The sequence below is a fragment of the Trichophyton rubrum genome, assembly GCF_000151425.1.
Source record: "Trichophyton rubrum CBS 118892 genomic scaffold supercont2.2, whole genome shotgun sequence".
Taxonomy (NCBI): Eukaryota; Fungi; Ascomycota; class Eurotiomycetes; order Onygenales; family Arthrodermataceae; genus Trichophyton; species Trichophyton rubrum.
This window is the reverse complement of record NW_003456427.1, coordinates 182,699-197,061: the sequence shown is the minus strand read 5'-3', so window position 1 is coordinate 197,061 and position 14,363 is coordinate 182,699. Positions and strand designations below refer to the sequence as shown.

The 14,363-nt window shown below is 48.3% G+C and overlaps 5 protein-coding genes across 9 annotated transcripts in view; 2 read left to right on the top strand and 3 right to left on the bottom strand.

Moving 5' to 3' along the window:
• The first annotated feature begins 395 nt into the window (after positions 1-395).
• TERG_01617 (subtilisin-like protease 4) lies at positions 396-3,615 on the top strand. 2 transcript variants are annotated; one of them, XM_003236843.2, is made up of 4 exons: positions 396-1,917; positions 1,976-2,515; positions 2,589-2,694; positions 2,749-3,615. In XM_003236843.2, the coding sequence occupies exons 1-4, from the start codon at positions 1,603-1,605 to the stop codon at positions 2,985-2,987; spliced, it is 1,200 nt and encodes a 399-aa protein (XP_003236891.1). In that variant the 5' UTR covers positions 396-1,602; the 3' UTR covers positions 2,988-3,615. The 2 variants fall into 2 exon arrangements, with proteins under 2 accessions (XP_003236891.1, XP_047605469.1); XM_047749322.1 differs by having other exon boundaries at positions 1,976-3,615.
• Positions 3,616-3,676: 61 nt separating this feature from the next.
• On the bottom strand, positions 3,677-7,560 carry TERG_01616 (calcium-translocating P-type ATPase, SERCA-type; the record flags this gene model as incomplete). 2 transcript variants are annotated; one of them, XM_003236842.2, is made up of 4 exons in its annotated part: positions 3,677-4,408; positions 4,479-6,794; positions 6,845-7,002; positions 7,073-7,191. In XM_003236842.2, coding segments are annotated over 4 exons (3,031 nt in total), but the record flags the coding sequence as incomplete, so codon positions are not given. The 2 variants fall into 2 exon arrangements, with proteins under 2 accessions (XP_003236890.1, XP_047603752.1); XM_047747787.1 differs by having other exon boundaries at positions 6,845-7,560.
• A 152-nt stretch (positions 7,561-7,712) lies between these two features.
• Positions 7,713-9,466, top strand: TERG_01615 (uncharacterized protein; the record flags this gene model as incomplete). Its single annotated transcript, XM_003236841.2, has 2 exons — positions 7,713-9,287; positions 9,346-9,466. Exons 1-2 carry the CDS (start codon positions 8,374-8,376, stop codon positions 9,464-9,466), a joined length of 1,035 nt encoding a protein of 344 aa, XP_003236889.1. The 5' UTR covers positions 7,713-8,373.
• Positions 9,467-10,983: 1,517 nt separating this feature from the next.
• TERG_01614 (14-3-3 family protein epsilon) lies at positions 10,984-12,502 on the bottom strand (the record flags this gene model as incomplete). 3 transcript variants are annotated; one of them, XM_003236840.1, is made up of 8 exons in its annotated part: positions 10,984-11,397; positions 11,474-11,561; positions 11,624-11,898; positions 12,013-12,024; positions 12,090-12,109; positions 12,216-12,262; positions 12,334-12,341; positions 12,491-12,502. In XM_003236840.1, 8 exons carry the CDS (start codon positions 12,500-12,502, stop codon positions 10,984-10,986), a joined length of 876 nt encoding a protein of 291 aa, XP_003236888.1. The 3 variants fall into 3 exon arrangements, with proteins under 3 accessions (XP_003236888.1, XP_047605467.1, XP_047605468.1); XM_047749321.1 differs by having other exon boundaries at positions 11,270-11,561; XM_047749320.1 differs by lacking the exons at positions 12,216-12,262; positions 12,334-12,341; positions 12,491-12,502 and having other exon boundaries at positions 12,090-12,107.
• Positions 12,503-14,333: 1,831 nt separating this feature from the next.
• TERG_01613 (uncharacterized protein) overlaps positions 14,334-14,363 on the bottom strand; it is a gene marked incomplete at both ends in the record, with an annotated part of 1,119 nt that continues 1,089 nt past the window's right edge. Inside the window, one exon of the mRNA XM_047747786.1 lies at positions 14,334-14,363. Within this exon, the coding sequence (XP_047603751.1) occupies positions 14,334-14,363 (30 nt within the window).

The following is a 14,363-nucleotide window of genomic DNA, read 5'->3' as shown; positions in this document are numbered from 1 at the left end:
AAGCAAGTAACGTGACCAGACGGTGCCAAGTTTTCCCGGACTCCGGACCCAAAGAGGAAAAGCGCAATATTCAGCCCTAGCGACAGCGACTCGGAAGGTCGCAACAAGCTCAATCAGGATCACCTGGATCAGCAGTGAAAGTCCGGTTGGGTTGGGACCTTTCTCCCAGTAGTTGATCTTTCAGGCCGATCTTAAAGCTGGGAGCGACGGGTTCTTCGGCTCGCGCCTAATCTCGTCGATCCACGATGATCCGGCTCATTGTATTTGTACGTCGCTATCGAAACATATCAACAGAGCGGAACAAGACGAGCGGTAACATGAGAAGAGCAAACATGTATACCTCACCATGCAGGAAAGCCGTTGAAAGGGGCCGTATGTGCCTAACTCCCAAGGGCTTCCCCTCATTTCTGCCAGTCCAGTCTCTATCAGGACATTCTCCGTCCCTACATGGGCCCCCTTGACGGGAAACAGTCACGGAATCATGCAATTGATATCACAATTCTGAGGGGCAACTCTTAGTATCTAATACTTAGCTCAGGTCCTTTGAAGCTGTTTGAACTCTCTAATATACGAGCTTCTTAAAAGTCCAGAGTATAGTTCATGCACCGGGATAACCGCCGTTTATGGCCAGTCGAAACGGAAGTCCCCTATTGGTGCAGAAGCCGTATTTGCGCCCTGGGGGGAACATCGATTGCCTCATCCTGAGCACCAAAATCGCAAACCATGGCGCATATTCCCCATACCACACCCTAGGCCCTTGATGCCCTAATTTCAGATAATGAACGTTGATAGGGTAGACATCGAGCTTTTAGTCATGCGTTTCAGTGTTTTCCAAATGGCCAAGGATACGGGGTTGCTCCTGAAACTCTCAACTGTTCGGACACTCACTATTATCAGCCATATTCCCGAAGGCCCCCGGCAAACCTTGAACGGGGTCCCTTTGATAGAAAGCTCAACATCATGACATATTCACACCCTACTATCACTTGGCGCATACCATGCATTCTACACGGCATGCGCTGTCAAAACCCCATGGGGTCGCCAACTAACGGCAATTCTTAATCAATGACTCGGTACCCTGTGGGGAAAAAAACAAGTCATCCGAATGATGGATGAAACTCTTGGTAGTGCTTGGTATTCCTGCCGTATTCCGCTATCATTCTAGCAGCAAAATGATACCCAGGGACATCGAATTTCTTTTGCTTTCTTTCTTTTTTTAAAGGCCGAGGTATTGCAGAGTCAGCTATGGCCAGCTCTTGATCTCTGTACTATGCCGCATCTTGCCGTGATATAGGCCTCTCTCTTTTCTGTTTCGACTGGTGGAACTATCTTTCAAGGGATATCCTGACAACCTAGGGACACCTACTTCCATCCTTTGGTACTTGTCGGCCTTGGTAACAGAGGAGAGCGGAAACAGCCACCCCCCTCTCTAATCGTGCTATTCTTAAATGAAGATGGAAGACACGGGATGAATTATAAATTGGCTCTTGTGCCCTCCAGCTTGATACCCTTTGCTCTCTTCTTTTCTATCAGCAAACAGAGACCCTCCACTCCTTTGAATACCCTCCTATCCTTTACATTCCCTAATACACAGCCATCAAAATGGTCTGCCTTAAGACTCTGTCAGTGTTCCTTGCGGCATTCGCTGCTGCCGATGCCCGCGCAGTCTTCAAGACTCAGGGCCACAAGAACAGCGAAATGATTCCAGACAACTACATTGTTGTCATGAAGGATGGTGTTTCCCAAGATGACTTCAAGGCCCACATCTCCTCGGTCTCCAGCATCCACAGCACCAACAAGGCCAAGCGAGGCACCAACACTGAGGGTATGAAGCGCGAATTCGACATCATGAACTGGAGAGGTTACCACGGCCACTTCGACCGTGACACCCTCGAGGAGATTCTCAATGACTCCAAGGTTTGTTCTCAATTGAATATCCTCTTCCTTCACAACAAGTTTTTAATATGGGAAATAGGTCGATTACGTTGAGCAGGACCAGGTCGTAAGAATCTCTGGCCTCGTCACTCAGCGCAGTGCTCCCAGCTGGGGTCTCGGACGCGTCTCTCACCGACAGGCCGGTAGCCGTGACTACGTCTTCGACGACTCCGCCGGCCGTGGTGTCACCATCTACGGTGTTGATACCGGTATTGATATTAACCACCAGGACTTCCGTGGACGTGCACGTTGGGGTACTAACACCGCTGATCGTGATAACGCTGATCGTCACGGTCACGGCACCCACACTGCATCTACCTTCGCTGGTACTGCGTATGGTATTGCTAAGAACGCCAACATTGTTGCCGTTAAGGTCCTTGGCTCCGATGGCTCTGGTAGCACTAGTGGAATCATTGCTGGTATCAATTACTGTGTTCAGGATGCTCAACAGCGTGGTATCCTCGGAAAGGCTGCTATGAACTTGTCTCTCGGCGGTGGTTTCAGCCAGGCCAACAACGATGCTGTTACTCGTGCCCAGAACGCTGGTATCTTCGTTGCCGTCGCTGCTGGTAATGACAACGTGAGTTCGACCTATCTAGTGGTAGTATGTACTTAATTATGCTCAGGATACTAACAATTCTTCCCCTCTACAGAAAGACGCCCGTAACTACTCCCCTGCCTCTGCTCCAGCTGTCTGCACCGTCGCCTCTTCCACCATCAACGACAGCAAGTCCTCCTTCTCCAACTGGGGCCCAGTTGGTATGTTTCTTCCTCAATAATACCCTCCAGACCTAAAGGCTAACATTACTTCAGTTGACATCTATGCTCCTGGCTCCGACATCATTGCCGCTCGCCCAGGTGGTGGCAGCACTACCATGTCCGGTACCTCCATGGCCTCTCCCCACGTCGCTGGTATGGGTGCCTACATGATCGGAATGGGCGCCAACCCCCGCCAGGTCTGCGACCGCCTCAAGCAGCTCGCTACCGCTGCCATCCGCAACCCTGGCTCCAGCACCACCAACCGCCTCCTCTACAACGGAAGTGGCCAGTAAATGCTCTATACCCCTTAATCCGCTCGCTCGCTCCGAACTTGACGTTCAACCATTTCTCTTCATAGTACATTTTTGACCTGACCTGATCGCATCAACTGGTTGAGTGCCAGACCTTTGGATATATCAAAACCCTGCACATATTACTTATTTCTTTATGATGTACCCCATCAGTACATAGTATTTAGGTTCTCCATTTTATTAGCTTACTGCGAATTGAGTACCACTTCTTCGCTTGTTAACTCCTACCTTTCTTTTTGAAGTAATTTAGGATCTCCTTTTAGGTTCAGGGGTACTTCGTGTGACAGGGAAGTTGATTCAGTACCTTTATCTAGCGGGCCACCAGCTTCACTCCCACAAGATGCTCGCTTCCTTACCTCGGCCCAGACATCAGAATGCTACCTCAGTTACATCGATGTCCCTGACTTCGTATTATTTTAAGTAGGTAAAGGCGCTGATCACCTCTGTTACCATGGTCCCTCCACGGCTGGTAGAGGCGCTTGGTAAGCGGAAATAATCGACTGAGTACTTTATCCACCATAAGCTCGGTCGAGTGAAATGTGTCTAATTATATCCATTGGTATCTCGACTATATAAGTTCATCGCGAATAGCTTATACTTCGTGGAAACTCGTAGGGGTCTAAAAAAAAAAAAGTAAAATAAAATAAAGTAAAACGTGCCCCTCTCCACCTTTATAGATAAAAATATAATCTATTTTCTAAAATAAAGGAATATCAAACCAAAGCCAAAACCAAGTACGGTAGAAGCTTGTAAATCAACGTCCTGTTTCCCTGCTGCGTTTCCTGCTTACCCATTTTACTCGCGCTCCTTCTTGCTCTGGAGATGGTATTATTCCACTGACTGGGCAGGGAAGTTGGGCGATAGCAGGACTGGAGAACATTGTTTGCAAGAATGGAAATTCTTCAATCATAGGACGGGCATCAAAGTACAAAGAGCGTTCCACCACAACACCACTGCACTAGATTTCATGACGCTTTTGGCTTCATGTTTGATGCGTTTTGGGACTCAGCCTCATGGTTAGGAGTAACGTGCGTCACGTAAAGGGCTCTTTCGATATATTTTAAAAGTTCGTCGATGACAATGACCGGCGCACTGATGGCCAGAACAGCTTTCCACTCCATCCAGTTGAGAGGTAGGATGTTGAACAAGCTCTGCAGGAAGGGGATATATAGAATGGCGAAGTGGAGAGACATGGAGAGCATGATAGCGTAGACGAGCATCATGTTGCTCCATAGTGGGAAGGTAAACAGAGATTCGCTGGAAGAGAGAGCGTTCATAGCATTCAGCATCTCAATCACAACAAGGATAGAGAGAGAGATGGTGGAGGCGGACTTTGACATGTCATTGGTGAACATGTCACAACCGATCTCGGAGAATTCGCGGGAGCATTTGTGGAAATGCGACTAGAGGTAGAGATCAGCATTAGATAGGGGTTAAGATTGGTAATTTATCTAAGAAATACGTTAAACTTACTAGCTGCCAGAAGGAGATTTGAGGGCCCTCTGGGTTGAACATGAAGTACCAGGCATAACCGAAGACAGTTGCAGCGCCAACATAGATCCCAATGACCATGTAGCGGAAGAACAGCCAACCTCCAACAAGAGGCTCATCTCTTTTACGTGGTGGACGTCTCATGATATCATGATCTGCTGGGTTGAATGACAGGGCTGTTGCAGGAAGACCATCGGTCACAAGGTTGACCCACAGTAACTGGACAGGAACCAGAGCTTCGGGCATGCCTAGAGCTGCTGTAAGGAAGATAGAAACGACTTCTCCAATGTTTGAAGAAATAAGGTAGCGGATGAATTGCTGGGTATTGCTGTAGATGGATCTTCCCTCCTCGATGGCAACTTCGATAGTAGCAAAGTTATTATCTGCAAGCACCATGTCGGCTGCAAGTCTAGCAACATCTGTTCCAGAGCCCATAGCAACACCGATATCTGATTTCTTCAGTGCAGGAGCATCGTTGACGCCGTCTCCAGTCATGGCCACAACATGGCCGATTGACTGCAGGAGATCCACGAGCTTTGACTTGTGGGTTGGCTCAGTTCGGGAGAAGAGCATGCCATGCTTAGCTGCCTCGAGTTTCCCTTGCTCGCTCAGTTCGTCGAATTCTCGGCCAGTGAAGCTCTTGCCACGAAGGTCTTCATTTTTACCAAATATTCCGATTTGACGACAGATGGACTCAGCAGTATGCTGGTTGTCCCCCGTGATGACGATAACTCGAATACCTGCTTCACGGCACTTCTCGATGGATGAACGAACCTCTGGTCGCGGAGGGTCAAGCATGACAGCGAGACCAATCAGTGTCATGTTCTGTTCTAGTTTCTCGTATTCCTTTGAGGTCTGAGCAGTATGCAGCAAGGGTGTTTCAGGAACGTTGACGATGTTCGCGATAGCAATGATACGGAGCCCCTGGTCACCATAACCGGCGACCTCCTGTTGGATCAGCGAAATATGCTTCTTTGTGAGAGGAACCTTATCTCCGTTTGGTCCAGTAATCGCGTGAGAGCATCGTTCAAGTATCGATTCGGGAGCGCCCTTGACGAGAAGCTTCTGGCTTCTTTCCTTTCCGGCCAAGGCGGACATGCTTTTGCGGTCACGGCAGAATTCATATGTGGCCTGGACTGGTAATCGAGTCTCATAGTGTTTGCTGACAGCATGAACACATTCAGCGGGCGGTAGACTTCTGATTTTAGCATTAATAGCAGCGTTATCAGTTCCAATTTTCTCGGCTAATGTTCTGAGAGCACCTTCGGTGGGCTCGCCGATATTGCTAAAGGTGCCAGTCTTTGTATCATAGGCAAGTTCAGCTTCGTTGCAAAGGGCCATAACTTCATTCATCTGTTGGATGGTTGTAGATGACGCAGCCAAGTCCTTGAGTACCTTTCCATGTTGTTTGAGGTCACCATAAGGGGCAAAGGTAGTGCCTTCGACCTCGATCTCTTCAAGACCGTTACCAGCCTCATTCAGATAAACAATACGGGAGACACTCATTTGGTTGGTAGTCAAAGTTCCAGTTTTATCAGAGCAGATAACACTGCAACTGCCAAGAGTCTCAACAGAAGGGAGGGATCGGACGACGGCATTTTTAGCAGCCATTTTCCTGGTTCCGAGAGCAAGGCAAGTTGTGATGACAACCGCGAGTCCTTCCGGAATAGCAGCCACACCCAAGGAGACAGCTATTTTTAGGTAGTAAATAGCTCCCTTGGCCCAACTTCCATGACTGGGGTCACCGAAATGTTCGATGTTAATCAACCAAACAAGGATACATATGACAGTGATAACCTTGGCCAAGGAGTCTCCGAAGTTGTTTAGTTTCTGCTTCAATGGGGTGGGTTCCGAAATCTGGGCAGTGATACTCTCATGAATATCCCCAATTGCAGTGTGAGCACCAGTAAGAACCACGATAGCGGTAGCATGGCCAGTAACAATAGTCGTGCCGGAGAAGATCAAGTTGATCTGGTCTTGTTTCACTGCCTGGGGGTCCTTGATCGCATTTGTAGTCTTGGAAACGCTTTGACTCTCGCCGGTCAGAATAGCCTGGTCAACACGGAAGCTATTGCTCTGGATGGTGAGTAATCTACAGTCAGCTGGGACGCGATCACCCACAGCTACCGAGATAATATCACCAGGAACAAGCTCTTCAGCTTTTATGCGATGGATGGCTCCGTCACGGACAACCTTGGCTTCATTGGCTGAGTATTCTTGAAGGGCTGCAATAGCTTTTTCAGCACTGCTTTCCTGAGATACACCAACAATCGCATTGAGGATGAGGATAGTAAGGATCTATAGTACATTAGCGCTTGCATCCAACAATTCCATAAAATAACACTTACAACTATAGGATCCACGAAGGCAGTCCAGCCCTCATCCTCTTCAAACAAGGCCAACACAAATGATACCACAGCTGATCCTAACAGTATGAGAACGAGCTGGTCCTTGAACTGCTCTAGAACGAGCTGCCACAGAGGTGTCGGAGGTTCTTCTTCGAGAGCTGGATGTACCAATTGGTTAGCAAGACAATAGAACAAGCCACATCCGTCTCCCATGCGATAGTTACACACCATTGGAGCCATATTTCTCTCTATTCTTAGCCACCTGGCCTTCCGGTAATCCAGCATCCTCTGTCACCCCGAAGTGCGCCAACACCTCCTGAGGAGTGGAAAGGAACGAACGCTCCATGGTCGTCTATCTTTCTTCAAGCTCTGCGCCAGGCGTGAGAAGGGGAAGAGGCCGCAAATTTAAGTCTCGGAGCTCCAATCTTGTACCGTGTCCTCAAGGGAATTTTACGCTGACAAATCGAAGCTGGTCAAAAGCTGACGGGAACCGGAAAAAAGGTAAAATCAGCCACTCAATTCGGCTTGTGCGATCCTCATATAGACAGTGACAGTATATATTCAGAGCCCGAGTGTATGAGCAAAGGCTATGCTCTTTGCGACGATCCGCAGGGAGAGGAGGATATCGGTAAGAAATAGTGAGATCTTCCCCGCAAAAAAAAAAAGTAATTGAGATCGAGATTGGTGGGTGGGGAGGCTATTCCGAGCAAACGAGCGAGTATAAGGAGCCGCTCTGTCACCAATCCGGTCGTAGTGAAGCCGGAGAGGAGAACGCCAGCTGAGGACGTTGCTGTGACCTGGAGGAAGAGTGAAGATGTAGATGTTGTCGCGCTCGCAGCTTCGAGAGAAACCGCAAGCTCGAATCAACGGGCCAGGTGGTCTTTTCGGGCGGCGGCGGGATGTAAGCCCGGATTGCTGTTACTTAAAACGGAATAGTGCAATGCTTATCGCAAATACGTCATGTGACATTCCACGTGGTATCCATGTGACTTTGAGCCGCTTTTCTGTTTAGGTAAGCAGAACTTTCCCCTTTTTAGGTCTCTCTCTTTCCTCTTCCTGAGCGAGCTTCGTGATATTGAAACGAAAGATGAGAAACCTGGATCTGATCTCCTTTAGAAATGAGTTCAGTGAATAGTATTTCGCCGGTTTATTTTTATAGCCATCTACTAAGTGTTGTTTTGCGGGCTCATTATAACTCAACAAAACAGATTGGCGCTGCTGTAACTAACTGACCATTAGACATCAATATTAGTTACTTTGGACCATTGTTTCGAATGACCAAGCATTCGTGCACTCGGGTCTACGATTACAGGTAGCAAAGATGTTTGTTTCTCGACGCTGAAAGACGGGAGAATCATGAGGATAAGTTACACAAATGGCCAGGTGGGCACCTCAATACTCGACTCCCAGGCCAAGCGTTTGCCCTCAGTTGAGTCGTCAAATCCGCAAAAAAGAGAGATTCAATCTCCGAATAATTACTGATTTGCTTTCATTGATCTCTTGATGAGGGAGGTAAAAATACCCTCACCATGGCAAGTTTTGATACAGCTGTTATCCAGAAGCGGGCAACCTCGCTCGCTTTTTATCACCGCCAACTATTCACCACGCCACCCCTGGCCTCTCCTGACGAGGTAGATCTTGCAGGGAAAACAGCCATTATCACCGGGTCAAATACCGGTCTTGGATTTGAATGTGCACAGCAGCTTCTGGATCTTGGTCTAAGCAAGCTCATTCTTGCTGTTCGCAACGAAACAAAGGGCGAAGATGCAAGGGAAAAGCTACTTTCCGGAAGAAATGCCAATAACCACTCCATCGAGGTCTGGAAACTGGATCTACTAAGCTACGATTCCATTGTTTCTTTTGTGGGGCGAACCAAAAGCCTTGAGCAGTTAAATTTCTTTGTCAATAATGCAGCCTTTACGAGGCTGTCATTCGTGATTAACGAGAAGACTGGACATGAGGAGATCATTCAGGTCAATTATTTCTCACTCGCGCTACTCACCATCCTCATACTACCAGTGCTGAGGGACAAAAATTCGGCTCAGCAGCCGGGGCGTTTAGTAAATGTGTCCTCGGACACTGCTTCCTGGGCCCGGTTTAGGGAGCGAGGTTCAGTTCCTTTATTACCGGCTTTTGACAGAGAGGAAAATTTTCACCCACAAGATCGTTACGCAACATCCAAGCTACTTGCTCAACTTTTTCTAACGCAGCTTGCCAAACGACTACTTCCTTCCATCGCCATCATAAACACCCCTAACCCAGGTCTTTGTCAAACGAGTTTAACTAGGAACTTCAAGGGCAGCTTGCAAGGGATTCTATTTGGCATATTTAAACTTGTCTTTGCCCGTACCGCTACTATTGGTGCTTGCTCAATTACCGATGCAGTTGTTAATCATGGTTCAGAGTCTCATGGACAATACCTAGAAGACGGGGCGGTACAGCCGTAAGCCTTGAAATCTTCATTAACCCCTGCATGATAAAATACTAATCGAGTCCGGTAGCATGGCACCTTTCGTATACACAGATAAGGGCGAAGAGATGGCTGAGCTACTTTGGGAAGAAACCATGGCTGAGTTTTCTTTTGCAAATGTATCTGAGATTCTTGAAGATTTAAGCAACTAGTTAACTAGTTAGTACGATGTAGCATCCTGTTTGCATATGATACACAAAATTCTATAATACTACATTGACTACTCCGAGGCCCCTCCCAGTTTCATAATAACTCATGCCGCTTAAACCCGCTATATAGCTCTGCTGGGTACTAAATGTAGGTAATAGAACACCCAATGCAACCCAGCTTACGGTGAACAATTTAAGTTTCCGGTAACGGCTGGCGGCATCAAGGTTTGGTTAGGGCTGACGCTGAACCCATAGCCTTAACTCTATTGGCACCAGACATTTCAGTACAGAGCATCGCATTGTACTTAGTTACAAGGTCCCTCGGATATATATTACTCGAAATGATTGCTGCATATTCCTATAGATGGACCGTCATACACTGTACCCCCTTTACTTCAATCAGTCGTCGGTAACGAGTTGGTAGTTCAGTTTGTTCTTTCAAACTGGAACCACGTATCCAAGAGAATATATAAGGTTGGAGGCCCATGAAGACAATATAGTGATATTTGTTGATATATACTAATAGATAAAACAACCTGTCTTTGGAGAACTGAGGCTTCTAGGTTGTCCAATTGGATGGGGCTGACTTGTCACTAAGAATAGAAACCCCATCCTTATACCTAAGCTTTAAGTGCAGATCAACCTTATATTAGTTAGTGACTCGAAACATGGATGTGTCTTTTGTACAGAATCGACACAACAGATGGTTCGACCTGTGTCAGCGGGTAATACCAGGTATGTTATTATAGATACAACAAGCCTCAACCAGGACCTTACTAATTACTGATCTATAGAAATCACTGAATATGTATAAAGAGGCTTTGTTTCTATAATAAACTTGTCACTGTGAAAGCTACTATATTAACCGTTTATGCATTCACAAATATCTACTCCAGCGGCATAGATGGTGCTCGTGACGACAGCACATCAGAGCAGAAAGCAGTAACTTGGTTCAGAAGGAAGTTTGTTAGGGTCATGTTACTGGTATTTATGTGATGCATAGCTGACTCAGCAGGACCGCAAAGCTCCGAGGACAACAAGCAGGACAAGACTGGATAGCGGCGCCAGTGGAATAGGGGCAATGTGTGTGGTGTGGTGTGTTATGTGGTATGGGGTAGGGGGATAAGTGAAGGCAGTGGGTAATTTAGGGGGTAGTGTAACGAAATAACAGGGGGATTCCGATCTGTCCAGACATAAAGTCTTTCTCCAAGTGCTTTAAAAACTCCGCCGATCCAGCAGAAGATAAGACAACCCTTGAGATAAAAGGAAAGGCAAAGGAAAAAGATGGGGGAATTTGGCATGGAAGTCGGATGTTGGGAATATTGTAATAAGTGAAAATGGGACACAAGGATAGAACACAGATCAAGGCTAGACGGGACGATGGGAAGGCGAGATATGGACTTTTTTTTGGAATTTTTTTTTTTGTTTTATATTGGTTAATTTTTTACGTTCATAATCTCTGCCGTTTTGCCGGTTCGGTCACCCGTAAAGCCTGGGGTTCTGACTGCTGGAATCGCCGTTTAGGATTCAGCAGCAGGCTCTTCCTTCTTAGCTTCGGTAGCTGCGGCGGGCTCCTCAGTCTTGGCAGCAGCATCATCTGCGGGGGCCTCCTCAGTCTTCTTCTCCTCGGTAGCACCCTCAGTAGGAGCTTGCTGACCCTGAGGCATGTTTGGCTCAGGCTCACCGCTTTCAGATGAGGTCCAGAGGGTCAAGTTGTCGCGCAGGAGCTGCATGATCAGGGTGCTGTCACGGTAAGACTCTTCAGAGAGGGACTCGAGCTCAGCGATGGCATCATCGAAAGCCTGCTTAGCAAGGTGGCAGGCACGGTCTGGGGAGTTGAGAATCTCGTAGTAGAATACGGAGAAGTTGAGGGCGAGACCGAGGCGGATTGGGTGAGTGGAGGTTAGCTCGGTTTGGGCGACATCGGTGGCGTTCTACGCACGTTAGATTGAGGCCAGCAAACGGAGAAAAAGGGGGGAGATCCTGGATCCCGGAAGGTAAAGCACTGACCTTGTAAGCATCGTGGGCAGCAGTGACGGCGTTCTTGCGCTTGTTTCCAGAAGCGAACTCGGCGAGGTAACGGTGGTAGTCACCCTTCCTGTAGTAGAGCATGAGTATACATTTTTTTTTTTTATCTTTCGCAGAATTAAGGAGACGTACATCTTATGGTAGAAGACCTTGGACTCGCCAGACTCGGCCTTGGGGATGAGAGACTGGTCCAAGACATCGAGAACATCCTGGCAGACGCGCTCGAGCTCCTGCTCGATCTTCTGGCGGTATTCGCTGATGGCCTGGACGTGCTTCTCAGAGCCCTTGGATTCTTCCTTCTGCTCGATGGAGGAGATGATGCGCCATGAGGCACGACGGGTGCCAACGACGTTCTTATACGCGACAGAGAGGAGGTTGCGCTCATCAACCGAGAGTTCACCACCGAGCTAGAGAATGTGGCAAGGCAGGGTTAGTTCTTATCGCCAGGGACCCCAGGGGATAGATAGATGGATCACGTCGAATATGCACCCCCAGACGTGAACGGGAGGAGTCAAACATACGCTGGCAACTTCCTGAAGAGATTGTTAGCAGTGTTCTGATGCGTGATGCGTGGTGGATGTGACTTGGGCTGGCTTACCTTCATGTACGTAACCATCTCTGTTCACGGCCACCAGAGACCAAACAGTCAGCAAACCATCCAACGACGCGGGCAGAACGGGCGAAGAAAAGGCCGTCTCTTCGCCCTGAGAGGTCACTATCTTACCATCGTAGCGCTCGGCCTGCTCACAGAGCCTCGCGAGGAAAGTTTTGCTGCTCGTCCGTCAGTCAGGCCATCCAAGGCAGAAAAAAGGGAGAGGGTCCCGCGGGAATCCATCATTTACCTCTCACGCTGCAAAAACAAGTCAAGAGACATCAGTATCAGAGTATTTCAAAGCAGTAAAACAGCAGATCAAAACAAACCCGGCTGGCTCTGCCGGTCTTGCAGCGTCTCTGTCGGACGCGAGGGACGGGTTGTGGGAGGGGTAAAAAAAGACATACCTCAGATGTCATATTGAACGGCGGAATCGACGTAGTTTGCGAGTCACAAGGAAATGAGAGTAGAGTACAGCACGGTGTATCAGCAGAACGACGAAAGACAACGAGTTTGAGTCCTGTTGGGAGAGAGGGTCGAGTTGTGCGAGCGCTGACGGGTTGTTGTTGGTTGTGGTGTGGTTCTTCTTGTTGTTGTTGTTTGGTGCTGAAGTTGGCGGACGAGGAAGAAGAACGAAGATCGAAGGGCGAAAGATGTGTGGGAAAAAAAAGATGACGATGGGTCTGGCTAGGCACGACAGGGCAGCAAGAGGGTCGCTTTAGCAGCACTTTGGACCGCCACAGAGGAGCAGAGCAGAGACGATGGCGAGAGAGGAAGAGGAAGAGGAGAAGAGAAGACGCAGAGGCGCCTCTATTTATTTATTCATCGTCGTCTGCTCGTCTTCTTTGGCCGGCTTCTGCCTTGTTAGCGAGCAGAGCAGCCCCCCCCGTTCCCAGCGCTAACTGTGACATTGACAGCCAGCCAGGCAGGGCGCCTTTAGTTACTCCTCTGCGCCTCTACTCTACGCGCCCTGATGGAGATGACGGCATACCGGTGGCCTCTTCTCCCTTGGCTACTCCTATTCTAGAGTGCTACACGAGTTACTGTGGATGCTGGCGTTGTTGCTGCCCGTCCCTGAACTGTCGTTTACATGGAAGAGTCAGGAGTATCTACATCACTGGCCGTTCTTCTTCTGCCTGGTTACTTACCACTATCAAGTGCAACCGTTGTTTGAAACAGAGCGACGAGAGTCAGCCTGTCTCCGAGCTAAGCGCCTGTCTGCCTGGCCTGGATGTCGCTGACTCTGCGTGCTGCCTATGAAACGCCAGGCAGCCTGTCATCCGTCGCCCGCTGGGCCCTTAAGGCGGGAGATGGTAAGTTAACCTCCTGCTGCTATATATATACACAACCTCTGCTTCTGTGCCGGGAGTTTCTCTTCAGGTACCCCAGCAAACAGCCTGGTGACACCCGCACAGCCTGGTGACACCCGCACAGCCTTGTCACGCCGTCTCCGTCTCTTTTCCCCTTTATCATCTACTTTCTACGGTCTCCTCGCGTATTCTTCTTGACCGTCGGGCTTCTATCGACTGCGTACCCTTTTTTCAAGCCCCATGTCATGTGACTGGCACAGCCTCCTTAATTTAGGAGAAAAGGAAGAAGAAAAAGCGGAAGAGAAGGATGATAAGATGGACGTTTAAGGGTCCGCTGGCTGTGCGTGCGTGCGTGCGTCTCTCTCTCTCTGTGTGTGTGTGTGTGTGCAAGATAAGGGGTAGGGCAGAGATATAGATCTAGGCATCGATGTCGTGCGTCAGCCTGTCGTACATGTCAGACCCGAGGACTCCCCGTATGATAGATATTCTATTTAGATGCAAGAACATAATAAGCAGGCAGACAGCCAGGTTACTCAAGGAAGTTCATACAGCTAATTGAACAGTTCTATGAAGACCCTAAAAGAGTAAAGAAATGGTAGGTAAAAAACGACAAGTAGAATAATAACCTAACAAAAGGCAAGCTAGCATGCTAAATAAGACGTAACTAACTGGATCGGTAGGTGTTTATGTAGGTATGTGGCAGGTAAGGGAGGTAGATAGGTAGGCACGCTTTTTCTCAATCTGGTCTGTGGTAGATGGGTAAGATGTGCTTGCTGGATGGCTGTTTGCTTGACATGGTCTAAACTTTTAGCTGATGAAAGAGAGGTAAACACGTAGAAAGAAAGAGACTGTAGATGGGAGGAGCATAGGGAGTAGGTAGAGAGATATGTGAGATGGTATGGGAATAAAAACAAGGCGAGGAAGGGATATTAGCAGATCGTTAACTCAGGGATATATCAAACGAAGCAGA